Source organism: Doryrhamphus excisus, chromosome 2, assembly GCF_030265055.1.
Source record: "Doryrhamphus excisus isolate RoL2022-K1 chromosome 2, RoL_Dexc_1.0, whole genome shotgun sequence".
NCBI lineage: Eukaryota > Metazoa > Chordata > Actinopteri > Syngnathiformes > Syngnathidae > Doryrhamphus > Doryrhamphus excisus.
The window spans coordinates 30,112,507-30,134,419 of NC_080467.1; the positions used below are offsets into that span (position 1 = coordinate 30,112,507).

The window sequence follows — 21,913 nt, forward strand, 5'->3', positions numbered from 1 at the left end:
TTTCTTAATTGAAAAAGGAAGCAAGATTTGATTGCGGTTAGTAATTATCTCCTCTTTGTTCCTCGACGTTGGATTGTTTTTTCTTTTCTTTTTGCCTGACTAGAAACGCGGGCTGATGAAATGGCTGGATAAAAGCAATAAAAGCACAAGCAGCGCCGACAGCCCCCACACACCCCCACACAGAAACGAAGAGGAGTCAGAAAGCTTCAGGAGCTCTCCAGCGATATTGATTGTGAAAAGCCACGCCGTCCATGGCAACATGTGGGGGATGCTAGCTTGCGGAGAGAGCGCGCCGCCGCACTTTGCAACAACACGCTTCCGTCCGCATCCACTGCCCGGCGGACCGTGCCATCGCCGGCTTTAATTAACAGCCACGGGGGTGCGGTTATTTAACCGTGCCCCACAATCGCACCAAAGTCCCTGGTGCGTCGCTCGGGTTTCTGAGAACGCGGCGCCTGCATCGCTGATTCAGGGGTCCTCGCGCTGTCACTTTTCTAGGCCAGTCGCTACTGTGATCAGCAGAAAAAAGAAAACAAACAGCGGTGCCCTCCTCCATTCTGGCAGGGAGGGGGCCCGGGGGGGGCTCATGGGAGGCCGAGCTCTGGCGGGGCTTCTGACGGCCACCATATGGACCACGGGCGGGGACAAAGGGGCGCCGGCACCTGTAACGTGACGGTCTGACGAGACAAAGCCGTCTTAATCAACAAACTAAACACCTGACGAGGCGCACCCCCTTCATCCTGTGGGGGGGCGGCCATGGATGACCAGCAAAACCTTTATCAAAGAGCTCATACATATTAGGGTTCCACAGCACGTTTCCGCGTCCCTTCACCCCCCCAATTCCGGTTGTTTGCCAGCCAAGGTCCATATGATGAAATAGATCTGCCTGAAATGGAAAAGCACATTTCTTGGCAACAATCTGGCAAACTGTTCTAATGGATGCCTCCGCTCGCATTGCTACCGCACCTCCAACCAACTGGCACCCAGGCCATTTCACCCGCATAAGGAAGATATTCCCATCACACGCTTCTTTTCTTTACAACACGGGGTCAACGGTGCTCTTATTTTGAAGGACAGTCACCAAAGTTCAACCTATGTTCAAAAATAAAGTTGCTTCTTGTATTTTTCCACTTAGAAACCATCCATAAAACTTCCTTAAAGCCCTAAAACGACCCGGTGGAAATATACTCATACAGGCGGGTCACACACTCAACCGCTAAGCTAACTTTGCTAGCTTCCGTTCATGCTATGGTAGAGCGTTTCAACCTGTTTAAATGGAGGGGGGGGGGGGTGTTCAGTGTAAATACTTCCACACCCAAAAGTTCCCTCTCCTCACCATGACAGCATTTCATTCAGCGTATACATCCGCCACGGGCGACGTCATCCACTGGGCGTGGTCACGTTTCATCATTGATACGGCTATAAAGTCATTTTTTATCAGAAGTTGGCGATACCAACCATAGTCCAAGTGGGTACAGAACTAGACGGACCACAATGTCACTCCAAGTCAGCTGTGATAGACTCCAGCTGACCCAGATGAGGCCAAAAATGGCGGCATGGCGTGGATAATATCGTATCGTTTTTCATGAGGAAAAGCGACCATCTGGGGTTTAACGTTAACGTACGCTCAGTCTTGATGTGGGGGGCAATGAACTGTTTAGAAGATGGAGTGGAGGGGGGGGGGGGGCATGGGGACATTTAGCACATACAGCAAATGCAGATATTGTGTGCATGTTGGCCCAATGTTGGTCCAATGTTGGGCCATGTTGGTCCAATGTTGGTCCATGTTGGTCCAATGTTGGGCCATGTTGGTCCAATGTTGGCCCATGTTGGTCCAATGTTGGTCCACTGTCGGTCCATGTTGGTCCAATGTTGGTCCAATGTTGGTCCATGTTGGTCCAATGTTGGGCCATGTTGGTCCAATGTTGGCCCATGTTGGTCCAATGTTGGTCCACTGTCGGTCCATGTTGGTCCAATGTTGGTCCATGTTGGTCCAATGTTGGTCCATGTTGGTCCAATGTTGGCCCATGTTGGTCCAATGTTGGCCCAATGTTGGGCCATGTTGGTCCATGTTGGTCCAATGTTGGTCCACTGTCGGTCCATGTTGGTCCAATGTTGGTCCACTGTCGGTCCATGTTGGTCCACTGTCGGTCCATGTTGGTCCAATGTTGGTCCACTGTCGGTCCATGTTGGTCCACTGTCGGTCCATATTGGTCCAATGTCGGTCCATGTTGGTCCAATGTCGGTCCACTGTCGGTCCAATGTTGGTCCACTGTCGGTCCATGTTGGTCCAATGTCGGTCCATGTTGGTCCAATGTCCGGCTGTGATAGTCAGCTGTGATAGACTCCAGCTGACCCCGATGAGGCCAAAAATGGCGGCATGGCGTGGATAATATCGTATCGTTTTTCATGAGGAAAAGCGACCATCTGGGGTTTAACGTTAACGTACGCTCAGTCTTGATGTGGGGGCAATGTACTGTTTAGAAAATGGAGGTGGGGGGCGGGGGGGGGGGCATTTAGCACATGAAGATGACGTCCGCTAAGACTCCTGGATGCTGGCACCAGGAAGGGTAAATCACATGGGTGCGGACAAATGCTCATCCGACGGATGTGACACCCATAAGTCATTGTCTCACACACACACACACATACACAAACACACACATACACACACACCAATTGTGATGGGGCCTGGAGGCGTTCCAGCAGTAATCACCTATGGGAATGTTGAACACGGAATGCCTACTGTGCCTGTGAATTCATCTAAAACAGCAGGCGCATCCACGGCGAAGAAGAAATGCGCTCCAGCAAGGAAAACAGCACCTGAAGGCAGCAAGTGTCAAAGATGCTTCCCGATACCGATTCCGATTCAATACCGATACCGTGCGTCAATCACCATTTTCACCATCTCCGCCGTACGTGCCCTGCCTCCTTAAGCCTAGGTCACATGGGCTGCTCCATGCAAAAAAAGTATTTAGTATGTCACCTATATTGGGCAGTACAAGTGTAAAGGCGACTATAGGGGTGCTATTTTATGTCTACGGGGCTCTAATAATGGTAAAATACGTATTTGGGTTTTCTACTTTGCGGAAATGGACTAATTGTGGTCGGGAACCAATAAACCGTTATATACCAATAACCGTATTTTCTTTACAGGATGTCCCATCAGGCTGACGGACAGGGGGGTGTGGGGGGGGCTTCCTTAACAGAAATAAATAGCAAGACTCAAGATAATCCACTAAGCCAAAACCCACGGCACGCTGGCTGTCCGTCCATAAATAAAGCAAAAGTCAATGAATGTTTAACGAGCATCATGGCCACCAGGCTGGGGAAGGACAGCTTGGTGGCTGCGGGGTGGGGGGCGATGGAAGGGGGGGCGTTTCTGACTGAAGAGGTCTTTCGTTTGCCATCATGCTAGTACTTTGGTGATGGGTGGCAAAGATGGGGCAGCTTTCCTCACGCTCGGACGGTATTATAAGAGAAAAGGCTGAGATCAAAAGCTGGAGCCTATCCCAGCTGTCTTGGGGCGAGACGGCTGGTGGCCAGCCAATCCCAGGGCACATATAGACAAACAACCATTCACACTCACATTCATACCTATGGACAATTTGGAGTGGCTAACTAACCTAGCATGTTTTTGGAATGTGGGAGGAAACTGGAGTACCCGGAGAAAAGCCACGCATGCACGGGGAGAACATGCAAACTCCACACAGAGATGGCCGAGGGGGGAATCGAACCTCCTGGGTTCGGATGATGGCATTCACTATAGGCGTGAACATATGAACCGTGAAGGCGCCCTGTACACATGTGAAGGTACCCATACACACATGAAGGTACCCGACATGAAGGTACCCGTACACACGTGAAGGTACCCGACATGAAGGTACCCGTACACACATGAAGGTACCCGACATGAAGGTACCCGTACACACGTGAAGGTACCCAATATGAAGGTACCCGTACACACGTGAAGGTACCCGACATGAAGGTACCCGTACATACGTGAAGGTACCCAACATGAAGGTACCCGTACACACGTGAAGGTACCCGACATGAAGGTACCCATACACACGTGAAGGTACCCGACATGAAGGTACCCGTACATACGTGAAGGTACCCGACATGAAGGTACCCGTACGCACGTGACGGTACCTGACATGAAGGTACCCGTACGCACGTGAAGGTACCCAATATGAAGGTACCCGTACGCACGTGAAGGTACCCGACATGAAGGTACCCGTACACACGTGAAGGTACCCAATATGAAGGTACCCGTACATATGTAAAGGTACCCAATATGAAGGTACCCGTACACACGTGACGGTACCCAACATGAAGGTACCCGTACACACGTGACGGTACCCGACATGAAGGTACCCGTACACACGTGAAGGTACCCGACATGAAGGTACCCGTACACACGTGAAGGTACCCGACATGAAGGTACCCGTACACACGTGAAGGTACCCAATATGAAGGTACCCGTACACACATGAAGGTACCCAATATGAAGGTACCCGTACATACGTGAAGGTACCCAACATGCAGGTACCCGTGCATACGTGAAGGTACCCAACATGCAGGTACCCGTACACACGTGAAGGTACCCAACATGAAGGTACCCGTACACACGTGAAGGTACCCAATATGAAGGTATCCGTACACACGTGAAGGTACCCAATATGAAGGTACCCGTACACACATGAAGGTACCCAACATGAAGGTACCCGTACACACGTGAGGGTACCCAATATGAAGGTACCCGTACACACGTGAAGGTACCCAATATGAAGGTACCCGTACACACGTGAAGGTACCCGACATGAAGGTACCCGACATGAAGGTACCCGTACGCACGTGAAGACGCCCGATGTGAAGGTACCCATACAAACGTGAAGGCCCCCGTACGTACGTTAGGACCAAACAAGGATGGAGGAGAACCGTGCAAGGTGATCCTGCGCCACACGGCTTGTTATGAAAGCTAAACCACGCGAGAAGTGCCCGAGTTGTACCCGGCGGTGTATAGCTTAGCAATGACGAGGGAGGGGGTCGGCGCGTTGGGGGCTACATTTCCCAAGGATGAGCGGGTTGGGCTTCATCCTGCTCCTTTGAAGGGGCGGCGGGGCAGATGCTCATCCACACCATCAGAGAGAGGCCTTCTTGCTTGCTCTCCGCTGACTCTCTCCTCTTACGTAACGCAACACCCCCCCCCCCCTCCCCGCCGCCCCCCCCAGCACCACCGCCTGCCTTTATTGGCTTATTTCTCACATTTGCCTTTTCAACCCAATCCCACCTTCACCATACTAGCCTGCCTGCTAATTGCTACATGTTGTATTATTGCCTGTATGTTTGACATGCCAAGGTGGGGGGGTTGGGGGGGGGGGCTTTAAATAGTGGCAGCATTTGCTTACATAATCACACTTTGTGGTCCGTGTAGGAAATAAAAGTAAAAAAAAAAAAGACCAACGCATTTCTTTATCTGAAGCCAGGCTGCGGCTCAGCTCAGGGGCATCACTGAAAAACCTCCATTTTGCCCCCCCCCCACCACCAACACACCCCCCGCCTGCTTCCTCTCCTCCTCACCTTCATGCTGCAAATGCGGCGTAAGCGAGCGATGCGGCGGCCTGACGCTACGTTGACACATGCTCATGCATGGCAAGGAGCCGCCCCCCCCCCACCCTCAGCTCACATACATGCACCTTGCTTAATTAACGCTTCCGAGGATGAGGATGAAGATGACCCCCCCACAGCACGGAACTGAAGCAAAGCTTGAGTAAGGCCTTCATGAAGTTGGGGGCTTTTGGGGGGCCTAAATGGAGGCCCCCCCCCCTAATAAGGACTCGTGACGGATCATCATCGGCCAAGGAAGACACGGCGTGTCACCCCGCTGACACCCCAACGTGCCCCCCCGAGCGGGCAGAGCGCCAGGCGTGTTTCGGGGCGGCGTGTTGAAAATCTCCAGGCATTAGTCATCACACATGATCTCCATGTTGCAGCCAAACCGGATCAGTCCTGTTCTGTCCTTCCCACACCGCCGAGCAGCCACAGAGAACGCCAAGACACGCTCACGACCCCCCCACCACCACCCCCGCCCCGGACCCGCACGTGAGGAAGAGGGCCTACCTGGTCATACCACTCCCGATTGGTGCAGGTGCACTCGGGCCACCATCCTCCTTGGCCGCCGGAGTTGTTGCCGTTCACTTTGGGCCCCCCCTTAGACTGGCCCTTCGGGTTGGGGCCTCCGGAACCCCCGCCAGACATCATCTTGCCCTTACTTCTGCCTAAGGTGCCCCCTCCTCCTCCGCCGCCGCCTCCACCTCCTCCTCCTCCTCCCATGTTGCCTCCTCCCCCCGAGGCCGGAGCGGGCAAGGTCTGGCCCCCTCCGTACCCGGGCGGGTATCCGTAGGGCTCGGCCTGCCAGTCCCCTCCGTAGGACGGCGCGTCCATCCTGCGCAGGGCCGCCATGCGGGTGACCTCATAACATTCTGGGCACTTGCAGCAGTGGTGGTGCTTGTGCATGCTGGACGGGGCTGGCGCTGGGCGGCGTGGCACTGGCGGTCTCCTCCTCGGATGTCACACGGCGCGGATGCCGGCGGGAACGACGACGCTGATCGCAAGAATTTCAAGCGATTTTCCCCCCCCTCCTTTTTCTTTTTGTGTCAAATCCTGCTCTCTGATTCAAGTCTTCTGGCAGGAAAAACACGGAGAGGGGGAGACGGGGACGGGGAGACGGGATGCAGCAACAGGAAAACAAAAATACAAAATGGGCACGTCGTCTTTGTCCTCTTGACGTAGAAGATCAAATATTCAAAATATATGATCGCACAATCAGAGACCAGCCCCGATGAGATGAGAATCCTCTTGCTTCACAGTGATGCGCATAGAAATTCATATATATATATTTATATATATATTTACACATACATATATATATATATATATATATGTCTTGCTTATATATTATATATATTTACACACACACATACATATAAAAATATGAATATAAACAGACGAGCACAAATACAGATATGTACAAGGATACTTGTATCTATATATATATATCTATATATATATATAAATATCTATAAGCGTGTGTACAAATATATATAGATATACAAACAATATGTATAAATCAACGGTGTCCTCCGATGGAAAATCTTTGCTCTTCAATTCTTATCTTCCGCCTGGCTCAAAAATGTCAGGTTTGTTCTCCTCCTGCGTTGAAAAGGGTGGTAGTGCCGCCTCTTTCCCAGCCTGCAGAGGAGCTGAGCTGTGATCGCCTCTCCGCCAGCTTGCCCTAGATGTGGATTATTCCGAGGGATGCGAGCGAGCAAGGGGGGTGGGGGTGCAGAGACACAGGGAGCGAGAGAGAGAGAGCGAGAGAGAGCGGTGGAGGGGGGGGGGGGATACGTAGCAGCATCCCGCTCGCTCTTCTCTCATCCCCCCCCCCCGACGGCCACAGCCAATCAGCTTGCAGCGCCGCCATCAGCAGCAGCAGCGAGCGCTCCCTCCGCTTGCTGCTCTTAAAGGGGCAGGCGCACCGTAACGTCACTCCTGCCTGCCTGCTCGGACTGAAAATGGCACACGCATACGCACACATGCACACGCACACACGCTGTACTGTAAGATGCAACGGTTCGTTTTTATTTGACCTTCTTGATTTTTTCGCAGCGGGCCAATCGGTGTCAATGTGTCGACCAGGCTGATCTGCTAACTACGAGTCCGCGTGTGGGAGCCATTTCATGCATCCAACCAAATCTGTGTGTGTGTGACCCCTTTCAGGTTTCTTTGGGCCCCTTTTGGTGGCTCGCGTGTCAAAAAGTCAGAATTTGGGTTAGCATTTATAAACGCCTGGTTCTTCCATGTGAATGTTAGCATAGCAACCGTAGTAGTACAGACTTAAAGAAACACTTCACGCTGACTGGTAGCATGCTAATGCTAGCATGTTAGCATTTCTAGCATGCTAATGTTGGCATGTTAGCATTGCTAGCATGCTAATGTTGGCATGTTAGCATTGCTAGTATGCTAATGTTAGCATGTTAGCATTGCTAGCATGCTAATGTTAGCATTTTTAGCACGCTAATGTTGGCATGTTAGCATTGCTAGCATGCTAATGTTAGCATGTTAGCATTGCTAGCATGCTAATGTTGGCATGTTAGCATTGCTAGTATGCTAATGTTAGCATGTTAGCATTGCTAGCATGCTAATGTTAGCATTTTTAGCATGCTAATGTTGGCATGTTAGCATTGCTAGTATGCTAATGTTAGCATGTTAGCATTGCTAGTATGCTAATGTTAGCATTTTTAGCATGCTAATGTTGGCATGTTAGCATTGCTAGTATGCTCATGTTAGCATGTTAGCATTGCTAGTATGCTAATGTTAGCATTTTCAGCATGCTAATGTTAGCATTGCTAGCATGCTAATGTTAGCATTGCTAGCATGCTAACATTTGTATAGTATTATTTTCATTCGTTTTAACACTAGCAGACAGGTTTAGCATGGTAATGTTAGCATCACTAACATCCTAGCATTAGCATCGGGACTGTTTTCATGAGCTTATATACACAGTGCTACTGTGTAGTGCATAAGTACATACTAAGTAATAAATGTAAGAATGTATGCTCAGTGGCGATGCGTTCTATGGTCTGTAAATTCCAGTACTTTTATGTGGTACCTTAAAGCTTGAACGCGAGGTGAGCTGCTGTAATATTGTTAGATAAATATTTTGGCTGCTATGCTGGATTGGCTGAAAAATGAGCAACATGAAGCCTCATTTAGGGAAGCGTGGGGGTAAAAAAAAAAAAAAAGAAGCATTCTTTCTCCAGTGATGACATCAACACACGTGAAGGAAAGCAAGGAGATTACACGCTCGGGCTGAGGAGTGGGTGGACGCCAGCAGAAAGACGGAGGAGGGATCACACATGAAGCAGACGTTGTGGAGAGGCGAGGTGGCCATTAAAGAGCGGCGTGCGTGTATTATTCATGGCATGTGACATGGACAGGAGCTGGGCGTGTCTGTGCTGCGCGGACTTTACATGTGGGCGCCACCCTCCTGTTAAACCTCAGCAGGGTCCCAGGCGGCGGGGGTCCGCCACCCTTCATTACGTGCACGAGCGGCTCAGCTCTTCGGGATCTTTTATCTTTCACTCTAACCTGCAGAGATTCACCAAGTGCATCAACTTGCACGGATTTGCAGCACGGCAGCGACGGGGCCTGTTGGAGCCAATCAGGGCCGTGCTGAGGCGGGGCTTAGGGGGCAGCAGCTTGAGAGGAAGATGTGAGCATATTGATCACGGCACACATGACCGAGCACATGTTGCAACACTCGCGGCCCGTGTCTCTTATACTTGCGGTCAGATGCAGACGCATCCCGTACGGCGAATGATTCGATATGAAGCACCTTGACAGGAAGTGAAACTTTGGTCATGTGGGACACTGAAGGCAGGGGTGGCCGAACCTTTTATGGTCGCCTATGTGAACACCGAGGCATGAAGGGTGCCACTGTGATACATTTTGTAAATACCAACAACAACAGTTTTAAATGATAACAACCACAAACCTTCCCATTACCATCACGGCTAATCACCAATTAAGCATCACAACATAAACATAAAACTATTGCAAATGTATCGAAATGAGGAACGAATGCGATTGAAGGTGACCTTTCTTGACGTGAGCGTTCCCAAAGACGCCACGTGGCAGCGAGACAGCGCACCGACACCACCTTCCTGTTTTAGCATTGCTAGCGTGCTAATGTTAGCATTTTAAGCATGCTAATGTTAGCATGTTAGCATTGCTAGCATGCTAACATTTGTATAGTATTTTCATTTGTTTTAACATTAGCAGACAGGTTTAGCATGGTAATGTTAGCATCACTAACATCCTAGCATTAGCATCAGGACTGTTTTCAAACGATTGCGAATGTATCGAAACGAGGAACGAAAGCAATTGAAGGTGACCTTTCTTGACGTGAGCGTTCCCAAAGACGCCACGTGGCAGCGAGACAGCGCACCGACACCACCTTCCTGTTTTAGCATTGCTAGCGTGCTAATGTTGGCATTTTAAGCATGCTAATGTTAGCATGTTAGCATTGCTAGCATGCTAACATTTGTATAGTATTTTCATTTGTTTTAACATTAGCAGACAGGTTTAGCATGGTAATGTTAGCATCACTAACATCCTAGCATTAGCATCAGGACTGTTTTCAAACGATTGCGAATGTATCGAAACGAGGAACGAAAGCAATTGAAGGTGACCTTTCTTGACGCGAGCGTTCCCAAAGACGCCACGTGGCAGCGAGACAGCGCACCGACAGCACCTTCCTGTTTTAGCATTGCTAGCGTGCTAATGTCACCTTCCTGTTTTGCCGTGACCTCTTCTGTGTACACCGGAACTTAGCATACCGCATTTTGACCATCGCTTTGCATCTTTACCGCACCAACTCCATCACCGTGGCTCCTGTAGGTGCAGCGCCGCCATACGCCGCCATACGCCGCCATACGCCGTCATGACCGCCAACCTGCGTGACTCATGGCATTCACCTCACGTGCGTTTCTGCACACTCTGCAAGCCCGCCTGCTGCGGCTTTGCTTCTTCCTGTTTTTACGCGCACAAACCTTGATGAACGCCGCGCACAATTAACAGCTCAGGGGGGGGGGGGCAAGCCATAGATAGGTGCTTTATCTCGCCAAATGAAAGCGGTGACCTCTGATCGGCGCCTTGACAACAACCAAAAAAGATGTGATTTACGGCACCAGGACGGGCGGGATTATCATTGGTGCTCTTCCACGGAGACACTTTCTCCTCTCCTCTCAATCCGCTCAGCATCAGCTAGCGCGGCCCCCTTATTACATAAAACCACCTGGACGCCCGAGCACACACACACACAAGCCGTCCTAATGAGAGTTCCACCCCCCAACCGGCGTGCACGCCGTGCATTGAGTCATTTCTAGGCATTTCTCCGACGAGCTATGCGACTACTCCTGCGGTCACATGACCGGATGCGCCACCTTATAAGGCAAGTCGGTAGTGAGGGCGTCTTAAAGGGGAAGCGTCCTTTCAAGCCTTTACTGTAGCTTTGGCAGAGTGCAAAAAGGAGGTGGGGGGGGGGGGGGGTGCAAGGCTCTGGGGTGTCGTTACATCCCTGCAGCATCCTGCACATGGCACATACTGAAGGGGACGACTGATGGACATCTGGGAGGGCGAGGATCTGCACTTTTGCCATACAGGAAGTGTGCATCCGAGACGTTGTTGCAAACCCCCCCCCCCTCTGCAAAAGCCTGCATTTTGCCACAATTCTGTTTCTCATGCAAACTAAGACCGATACCTGTGGAAACATCATGACATGACTACTACCAGGAGAACCAGAGTATAGAGGGGGAAGAGCCACCTGCTGTAGCCCAGCAAGGTGCACTGTATTCGGGCACACGCTCCGAGCGGCCCCTGTGATGCCATGGAGGTCTCCAGCCAACCTTTAGCGTTTCAGGTGGCTGATCAGGTTTTTTTCGTGCTCAACGTGGAGCATCTGGAACAAGAAGCTCTCGGGAAGTAAAGATGGGCCGTCACCATCACAGGCAGGAGAACGAAGGAGTGCTTGATTTAGATGTTCCAAATCCTGTTTCATTATCAACAATTCCATTCCGACAAATTCCTCCACAAGTCAACTGCGAGTGTGTGACTAGCACCGCCTTACCCGAGTGTACCCTGCACGCCCCCACCCCAACGTACCCAACCGCTTGGCGGAAAGGGGGCATTAGAGTCCTATTAATAGGCCTCACAGGCAGGGAGCAGCTGCTCCACAACCCCCCCCCCCCCCCCGCCCCCCGCCCCCATGTGATGGAGGGATGAGATGGAAGGACAGGAGACGCACGTTTGGGCGACGTCGGCCCGACATGAGGAAGAACGGCTTGGCTGAAACGTACCTGAGGAGAAATAGGTGGGCAGAACGGCCATGACGGGGGGGGGGGGGGGGGGGGGGGGCAGCAGTGAGGCATGCCGTTGAACAGAGGGGGAGTGGGGGTGGGGGGGTAAAAATAGATAGAGAAGAAAATAGAAGAGACGCCAAGAAAACAAAATGTGCCCATCGGCGCACTGGGGGGGGTGGGGTGGGGGGGGGGGGGGGTATCGACTCCACCGTGTGTTCACCTCGCACCACCTGACATGCTGGGCATTGCGTCATCACGGACGCTCCCCATGTGACCGCCTGATGAGCCGTGTGGTACGGCGTGCGTGTGCATGTGTGTGCATGCGTGTGCATGTACATGCGTGTGCGTGCATGCGTGTGATTTAAGATAAATAAGGGCGCATGTAAAGAGGGATGGAGGGAAGGAAAGAGAGAGAACAGCAGAGCCAGATCGAGAGGCAGAGAGCAGTCAGTGGGGATGCAGGCGGGGGAGGAATGTGGTTACCATGGCAACGCCGGGTGTCCGTTACAGCGCCGCACTGCACTGACTTGTGCTCTCTCTCTCTTTCACTCTCTCTCTCTTTCTCTCTCTCTCTCTCTCTTCAGCCCCCCAACTCCATCTCTCCCTCCACTCCATCCCCTTCCTCTCTACCTTCTTCCCTCCCATTCAGTTCCTCCTCCACTCCCTCCTTCACGCCATACAAGGAGGCGCACACACACACACACACACACTAATGCAGCCTTCTGTTAGCAACACACCCTGAACTATCCAACACGTACGTCTAGGAACGTCCGTGCCGTTCATGCACTCAGTGGGCGGGGCTTATATCACACGCATTCCAATCGCAAGCAAGACACTCCCATCGATAGTGTTGGCAGATTGGCGTAAAAAAAAAAAAGTCACGTGATCGTCACGTGTCAATAATTGCCTTTCAAAGCCAATCAAAAACACCAGATTGGCGTCCGTGCTGTCACGCAGGGTTGCCGACACCCACATTGAGGCGACGAGGGACGGCACTCACCGCGGCGACCCAAACGGCTTCAGTTTGACAGCTTGACACAGACTACTCCAATCCATGCCGGCGTAGCTAGCCAGCTAGCTAGCTAGCTAGCTTGCGTTACCTGCAGAGCTTCTGGTCTTCAGACTCCAAATGCAACATTTTACACAGTGACATTTAATTTTGTTGTTTTTAAACAAACAAGCAATGTGGTTAGTTTGGAGCTCCTTTTTGTCCCACGGGGAAGTGGATATTGCATTCAAGGGCTAAGTGTCTTACTGACTGAACAATTTAGCATGCTTGTTGTCATGATACTTGAGGATGTCTTGACCTGCAAACACTTTTTGTGTGCGTATTTAATGCACATAAATATGGCACTATCACAGGGGTCTCTAGCTGCAGGGACATAATGGACGGCTGCTGCTAGCATAGCAAGCCAGTGGGCTAACTAGATAGTATTATTAAAACGGAGTTACAAAGAAGGACCAAGAAGACAAAAACTTACCACTTCCACACAGCACAAGAGGAGAACAGAGCAGAAAGCTAACGGAATGTAATCCCAATACTGATGCCTGGTGGCCATAATATGTACTACATATAATATGTACTACATATAATACGTACTACATTGTCTTCCAATATTTTAGGACAAATATGTGATGGTCAACCAATCATCAATTCATGAACATATTGTGGGAAAAACGCCATATTTATGAAACATATTATGGGGAAAAGGCCATATAGTGATGGACCTACATAACGTTCCATCCAGAACCTTCTAACCTGAAGATACAACCAGAACTCACCTTTGGCAGGTCCACATGAGATCTCGCCACCAGGCCACACACTCGCTCCACTTTGTGATCACTCCCCCTGCACGTCACTCGGACACGGGACACTCCTTCCTGTACCTCCTCCTCCTTGTTCTCCTGTTGCTTGGAGACACAAAGGGACAGTAGAATGAGGGCTCTGCAAATACAAATTTACACCTAGCTTCCCAAGGTGGGCTACGCCGACTCTCATGGGGGTACTAGGAAATCACGCTCACGATTACGAGTGACCCAAACAAACGCCATCAACGAAATCCCGTAAATCCACGCTGGTGCTGATGTTGGCCCCTTCGTATGGCGTGGTGGTCTCCTCCGGCAGCTACACACCCGTACCCGTACGAACCCGCACACGACGCTTTCTACATCTTCCATGATCTGCACCTATTCCAGCTGGATTTCCCTGGATTCCCAAAGCGCTCCGTTTTCCTTTACTCCACCCGCGGCCTCCTCTTGCCACGCCCACTCCGATGTGATTGGTCCACTCCCAAGCGTTTCGTGGGTCGAGGAGTCGATGATAGATGAATGAAACCTTTGGGAAGCTACTTGGTGACGTCGGTACCGAGAACCAGGACTTGAGAACGCTGCGTCCACCTCTCCCCCAAGGAGATGCACTCATTGTCGGATAGTAGTAGTCGTAGTAGTAGTAGTAGTAGTAGTGGTGTGTAGTACAATATTGATTCTTTTTCCTTGACACCGTGGGTCACAATGTGTTGGCAGGGTCTGAGGTACACTAATAGGGAAAACCGCAATGCCCCTTGAAGGACAGCAGAGGGCGGTGTTTAGAAGAAGAGAACATGCTGGTTCATGGTGGTGATGCTGCTCTAAAAGACCTCATGGATTTAGGAAGTACCCCCCCTCGGGGCACAAGGCTGACGGAGGCCCGGTTAGGATGATGTGTATCAATGATTACCTCAGCCATGTTCTTCATACTGAGATATCGTTTAGATATTCTTCATGGAAATGATGGTGTGAGGCCACCAAAGAAATATCAACATGTCCAATGGATGCTAACATTCTAGACTGCTTCTGCCTCCCAATAGAAACGGGTATAGACGTGGTGTGTACCCCCCCCCCCCCCAGAGGAAAGTCAACTAAATGCAAACCAAAGCACGTCCAGCAAATGTGAGGAACATCTGAAATGGCAGCAGAAACGTTGAGATCCAGATAGCGTATAGCGCTTCCCTGTTAGCACTTGAAGGAATGTGCTAACTCGTTTACTTTTCCCTCCCATCCTCCGCTCTCAGGTGACAACGCGGCCGGAATACTGATGAGCTCCTCACTGGGTACCGGTTTAGCATCCCGCTCTCTCCCTAACCCCGGCATCCCTTCTCATCATCCGCAGGCTTTGCAGGGACTTTGCTAGCCTGGCGCCCCCCCCCCCCCCCCACCACCACCACGAACAGATTGGAGTTTGTGGTGGTCACATCCAAACACATGACGCTGCAGAAAGGATGGACGGACGTGTTGGAGATCATCCATCCTGCACACCATGACTCCAACCTCTTTGCCAGGAATGGAAAAGTCAGCAGCTTTAGAAATGGTACCTCCCATGATGTGCATTGTTAGCTAGCTCATATTAACGCCTTGTCTCTTGCTAGAACACACGGGAAAGGGGAAGACATTTCTTATGTTTAACATCGGGACTGGCAATGATGCGCAATATTCTAAAACCAAGCGCAGTCATCAGGACCGCCAAGGTTTCATTTGTTCTCATCAGAGAATAAAACTTTGTTGTGTTAGCTTCTCTCCTGCAAAGTCCAAACGAACAAACAATTTGGTGGCCTTGAAGATTTTTTCTTCTCTGGTTGCACTCCACCAGTATGGATGGTCCCCCGTCTTGCTGGACAGGACAGGGCTTCAGTTTGACAGCTTGACACAGACTAATCCAATCCATGCCAGCGTAGCTAGCCAGCTAACTAGCTAGCTTGCGTTACCTGCAGAGCTTCTGGTCTTCAGACTCCAAATGCGACATTTTACACAGTGACATTTAATTTTTTTGTTTTTAAACAAACAAGCAATGTGGTTAGTTTGGAGCTTCTTTTTGTCCCACGGGGAAGTGGATATTGCATTCAAGGGCTAAGTGTCTTACTGACTGAACAATTTAGCATGCTTGTTGTCATGAAACTTGAGTATGTCTTGACCTGCAAAAACTTTTTGTGTGCGTATTTAATGCACATAAATGTGGCACTATCACAGGCGTCTCTAGCTGCAGGGACATAATGGACGGCTGCTGCTAGCATAGCAAGCCAGTGGGCTAACTAGATAGCATTATTAAAACAGAGTTACAAAGAAGGACCAAAAAGACAAAAACTTACCACTTCCACACAGCACAAGAGGAGAACAGAGCAGAAAGCTAATGGAAGCTTTAGAAATGGTACCTCCCATGATGTGCATTGTTAGCTAGCTCATATTAACACCTTGTCTCTTGCTAGAACACACGGGAAAGGGGAAGACATTTCTTAAGTTTAACATCGGGACTGGCAATGATGCGCAATATTCTAAAACCAAGTGCAGTCATCAGGACCGCCAAGGTTTCATTTGATCACCAAATGGTCCTCGGAGCTCTTTTGACCCCCCCGCCCCCACACTTCCCTTCGCCAGGTAGAAGTCGCGGCCCCTCCGCGGGAGTGGGAGTAAGCGAGGAACGTCGGGGCGCGACCTTTTTGCAGCTGTGCAGGCGACACGCGTCACACGCCAGATGTAAACATTTAGCGTGTTTGCTTCCCGAGCGCAACAACAGGCGGGGTGTTTACCTCCCACGCGTCCTCCTTGTCGCCGTCGTCGTCTTCTTCTTCTTCTTTCAGCGCTCTTTGCTGCGTGTTGAGCTGCAAGGTCACCTCGTAACACTCTTGAATATCTGCAACGAGCCGGGAAAAAAAAGAAGACAATTTATATATAAACTCAAAGTCACGCGCACGATGTGGAGTGGCGGGTGAAAGATTCCACGGATCAATGGCCGAGATGACGTCATGTGACGCGCGAGTGGGAGTTGTGTATTGTCGTTGTTACGTCTCCGGCATCAAGAGCTCCTCTTATCTGGCTGGTGAAGTACGATATGACTCAGGTCCGCACTGACGAACCTGCCATTAAACGCACTCTCATTCCTCCTCTTCCTCCTTTTATTCCCAGTTCAACCCAGCTTGGACTTCGGTCCTCATCGGGATGGCTGCCTTTCCCGTTGGAACCCATAAGGAACCCATACGGTACCTGGGGATCCATACCCGAACTCCACAATACCAATCTTGGCTACTTTTGGATGCGTTTATGCGTTCGCCGTTACATTAGCATAGTAACATTTTAGCTGTTTTCTGCTATCATGCTAGGTGTTAGCGCTGGTATGCTAACAGCTAACATGTGAGCATGTTTGGGAGTGGCTAGCACAGGGGTGGGCAAACTTTTTGACTCGCGGGCCGCATTGATTTAACAAAACGGGGGGGGGGGGGGGGGGGCAGACTATATATTTTACACGTAACAGTCCACCTGGTATTATTGTATCTGTAAATAGCAATCTGCTATTATTATTTATTATTTTATATTTATATTTAAATATTTTATATTTAAATATTTTTATTTAAATATTTTATATTTAAATATTTTATATTTAAATATTTTATATTTAAATATTTTATATTTAAATATTTTATATTTAAATATTTTATATTTAAATATTTTTATTTAAATATTTTATATTTAAATATTTTATATTTAAATATTTTATATTTAAATATTTTAAAATTTATTATTATTATTATTATCATCATTATGCTTGTGTCCCTTTTTTCAGGAGCACTTTGTAAACAACAGACCACACCAAATAACAAAATTGATAAAACCATCAAAAGGTTGGCTCAAACCATGACGCCAGTTCGTATGTTGAGTTTAAATGAAATACTTGGAAAGAACGGACGGGCCGTATTCAAACACTTGGCGGGCCGGATGTGGCCCCCGGGCCGCAGTTTGCCCACCCCTGGGCTAGCATAAACAGAGTGAAGTTGTAGAAATGAGTAGATTGCAGCATATTGATATAATGAATATGATATTTTATTATTCTACTTTTCTTAAAATCTAGTCTCGTGGACCCAGTCTAGTTTATTATGTGGTCTTGTGACCCGAGTGTCTGGTGACACCCCGAATTCCTTTTCAGACCGCAGTCATCTGGCCTGGTTTGGTCCACATCAGCTCGTGGCTCATTGAACAGCCCCCTCGCCTATTGAGTGGCAGCCCCCCGTGATGACAATGCGCACCGACAATTTTGCTGATGTCACACACACGGGGGGGTGGGGGGCGTTAGGGCGCTGACATAAAGAGGTTAGACGGGAGGCCACGTCAACTTTCCCAAAGGTCAACGTCTGGGCAAGGAGACGCGGAGCCAAGCCTCGGCTCCTCAGCCTCCTTATTGGGGCTCCTTTCAGGTGGTTTTTGGACTTTGTTAAGTCTACATGCCACCGGTCCAGGGCCAGACGCTCAGCAGGGAAGCTCCTCTAGCGGCTTCCGTGACTTTGCACGGGTGTACCTAATGTTGTGGCCTGTGAGGGTGCGTTTCCCCTTTTGGACTCCAGCTAACATCATCCATCTGTTGCTAGCCGAACGAGAGCGCTCACTCTCTGACTTCTTCATGCGTTTTTTCCACGCCGGTCTTCACACATGGCGAACGCAGACGTTCCAAAATAAATGTGAGCCCTTCCAACCCCAACACACCACATGCATTCCTTCCCATGGAGAGGAGGAGAGAGAGGAGGAGAGAGGAGGAGAGAGAGAGGGAAAATAGCATCATCTTAAGCCACAAGGCTTTTTGATGCTAAGGACTATTTTTGGTGACAAGTCCTCGTGCCCTTTTTTGTCACTGGGAGGGGATTTCCTGCACTTTTACCCCTCGCCTCAAAAGGACTTGACATGCAGGATTAGCGTGTTTGTGTGTGGGACCTCCTCTTTGTGTCGCCCCCCCCTCCACTCCCCACTAGTGCCAGTCTGGGTGAATCCCACTCCAAAGAAGAATGTCGCCCTGCTTGGCCAACATGATGCTCCAAAACCTTCACTGGAAAACTGGGTCACCATTACAGGACAGGGGGCTCAACCACCCGCCCCCTCAATCCAACATTCGTGGAGCCCACCCCCACAGCACGCGCACCCCCCTGGAACTAAACAGTTAAGGCAGCCTTTGTTTGCCACAGTGCAGCCATGCAACAAGTGGCCTGGCACCGCCTCCACAGGCGGCCATGTTGAAACAACAACCATCACAACAACACGTCATCTTTCATTGTTGGGGCACAATCCACGGCAACGCTAGACAAAGATCCTTTACGGGACAGGAGCAATGTGCTGCCTTTAGCAATATACCTCTAAAAAGGTGAGCCAAAGATCCTATACGTGACAGGAGTAATTAACTGATGTTTATAGCAATGTACCGCCAACACACTGGTCAAAGATCCTTTATATGACAAGAGCACTGTGCTGGTTTTAGCAATATACCTCTAAAAAGGAGAGCCAAAGATCCTATATGTGATGACAGGAGTAATTAACGGATGTTTCTAGGAATGTACCACAAACACACTAGTCAAAGATCCTGTATATGACAGGAGCACTGTGCTGGTTTTAGCAATATACCTCTAAAAGAGGGGCTAGCCAAAGATCCTATATATGACAGGAGCAATGTGCTGCCTTTAGCAATATGGTACCTCAAGATGCTAGCCAAAGATCCTATATATGACAGAAGCTATTTGCTGTTTTTAGCAATATACCCCCAAAAAGGAGAGCCAAAGATCCTATATATGACAGGAATAATTAACTGATGTTTATAGGAATGTAGCACAAACACACTACTCAAAGATCCTATATATATATGACAGGAGCACTGTGTTGGTTTTAGCAATATACCTCAAGATGCTAGCCAAAGATCCTATATATGACAGAACCACTGTGCTGGTTTTAGCAATATACCTCTAAAAAGGAGAGCCAAAGATCCTATATGTGATGACAGGAGTAATTAACTGATGTTTATAGGAATGTACCACAAACACACTAGTCAAAGATCCTATATATGACAGGAGCACTGTGCTGGTATTATCAATATACCTCTAAAAGAGGGGCTAGCCAAAGATCCTATATATGACAGGAGTAATTAACCGATGTTTATAGGAATGTACCGCCAAAACACTAGTCAAAGATCCTATATATGACAAGAGCACTGTGCTGGTTTTAGCAATATACCTCTAAAAAGGAGAGCCAAAGATCCTATATGTGATGACAGGAGTAATTAACGGATGTTTATAGGAATGTACCACAAACACACTAGTCAAAGATCCTATATATGACAGGGGCATCGTGCTGGTATTATCAATATACCTCTAAAAGAGGGGCTAGCCAAAGATCCTATATATGACAGGAGTAATTAACCGATGTTTTTAGGAATGTACCGCCAAAACACTCATCAAAGATCCTATATATGACAGGAGTAATTAACCAATGTTTATAGGAATGTACCGCCAAAACACTAGTCAAAGATCCTATATATGACAAGAGCACTGTGCTGGTTTTAGCAATATACCTCTAAAAGAGGGGCTAGCCAAAGATCCTATATATGACAGGAGTAATTAACCGATGTTTATAGGAATGTACCACCAAAACACTCATCAAAGATCCTATATATATAACAGGAGTAATTACCTGACGTTTATAGGAATGTACTGCCAACACACAAGTCAAAGATCTTATATACGACAGGAGCAATCTTTAGCTTTTAGGGCCCCGATGTAAAACTACAAGTCAGAGATCCTCTATGTGACAGGAGCAGGCCTGGTCAGCGTATTCCAGGATGCTAATGCTAGTGGAGCATGACAATACGAACATGCTAGCAGGTGTGCAGGAGTGAGCTACTGTTATTAAGAATGAATGGCAAAGATGCTAGCCAAAGATTGTATATACGACAGTAATGCTCTGGTTTGAAGGATCTACTCCAGATGCATGCCTGAAATATCTGCTAAGCAGGGTAAGTTCTGCTGTTTTTAGGACTCTGCTGTCCCCCAGTTCCCTGGTCCAGTATCAATAGTTTTTGGAAGCTAAGGAATGAAGCAGAGCTGCCTCGCTGGGCCGTGGGCGTGTGGGGGCAAGTAGAAGACGCTGAGTCATGTTTATACTCCGTGATGCAAACCACATGTTGAAGAAAGGCCTCTCACTCAGACCCACATGACCTAGAGAGGCCAGAAGCAGACCACAGTCCTTGATGGCATGGAACGGCACGGCACGGCACGGCATATTTTTATCCGTCTGCCCCAAGCTCCTCCCCCCTCCAACATTCCTTCCAAAGAATGTCTGCAATCCTCAATTTGAAAGCAAACCCTGTCTGAACTTGGGTTCCTTAATCCCATCATCTTCATCCTATTCAACTTCTACACGCTTTGATCATCATCAGATTGATATGAGGACATTTTCACATCATATCCATAAATCCAACATAAAAAATAACCAATGAGGTGAGTTTAGTCGTACCGTGCAGGTGAGCAAATCAAGCGCTCTCCTGCCATCCAGCCCACAAAAAACCTCATCAGTCACCTGAAACGCCAGCTTAAGAGTATAAAAGGTTACCCAGAGACCTCCATGGCGTCACAGCAGCTGCTTGGAGCGTGTACCCGAATACAGTGCACCTTGCTGGGCCACTAACTGGACCTGGAGGGTCCAGCCGAGGGTCCATTCCCTCCACATTTTCCAGCATCAAGTCCTGATCTTGCGTAACAGCTAGGCCATTATTCATAAGATGAGACCACCAGATGTAAAAAATATGACAATATATTTCAAAGTAGTAGTAGTAGTAGTAGTAGTAGTAGTACTAATGACAACATGGCCTTCTGTGGAAAGCTTATATATTTCAGCATTTGTTGAGTCATCCTTATTGAAAAAGGATGACTCCCGCTTGCTGGAAGTTGGTGAGTCAAGCAAGCGCGCGGTCCGGAGAAGGGCGTGGCGTTGATGTCCGTGTACGTTGGCGGCGTGAGAGGTTCCCTTTACGAGCCTGGCGAGAGACCGCGCTTTTATTGCTGCTCATTAGAACGTGAGCAGGGGCCACGGACAAGCGGGGTCTTTGTACCAGGACCACTGAATGGTCTCTTTCATAAGCGACCTCGGGTCCCGTGTAAGTTAAAACAACATGACCCCCCCCCCGTTGACATCCTGGGATGGTCTGCTGCCAA

General features: G+C 49.2%; 1 protein-coding gene across 11 annotated transcripts in view; it reads right to left on the reverse strand.

Moving 5' to 3' along the window:
- dlg3 (discs, large homolog 3 (Drosophila)) overlaps nt 1–21,913 on the reverse strand; it is a 69,229-nt gene that overhangs the window by 45,997 nt on the left and 1,319 nt on the right. For 6 of the 11 annotated variants that reach the window (XM_058053295.1, XM_058053264.1, XM_058053287.1 and 3 more), the window contains exon 1: nt 6,124–7,311. In XM_058053295.1, the coding sequence (XP_057909278.1) occupies nt 6,124–6,519 (396 nt within the window). In that variant the 5' untranslated portion in view covers nt 6,520–7,311. Of the gene's footprint in view, nt 1–6,123; nt 7,312–13,706; nt 13,836–16,483; nt 16,588–21,913 lie in introns of those variants that run through there. The other 5 variants (XM_058053237.1, XM_058053279.1, XM_058053303.1 and 2 more) reach the window with 3 other exon arrangements.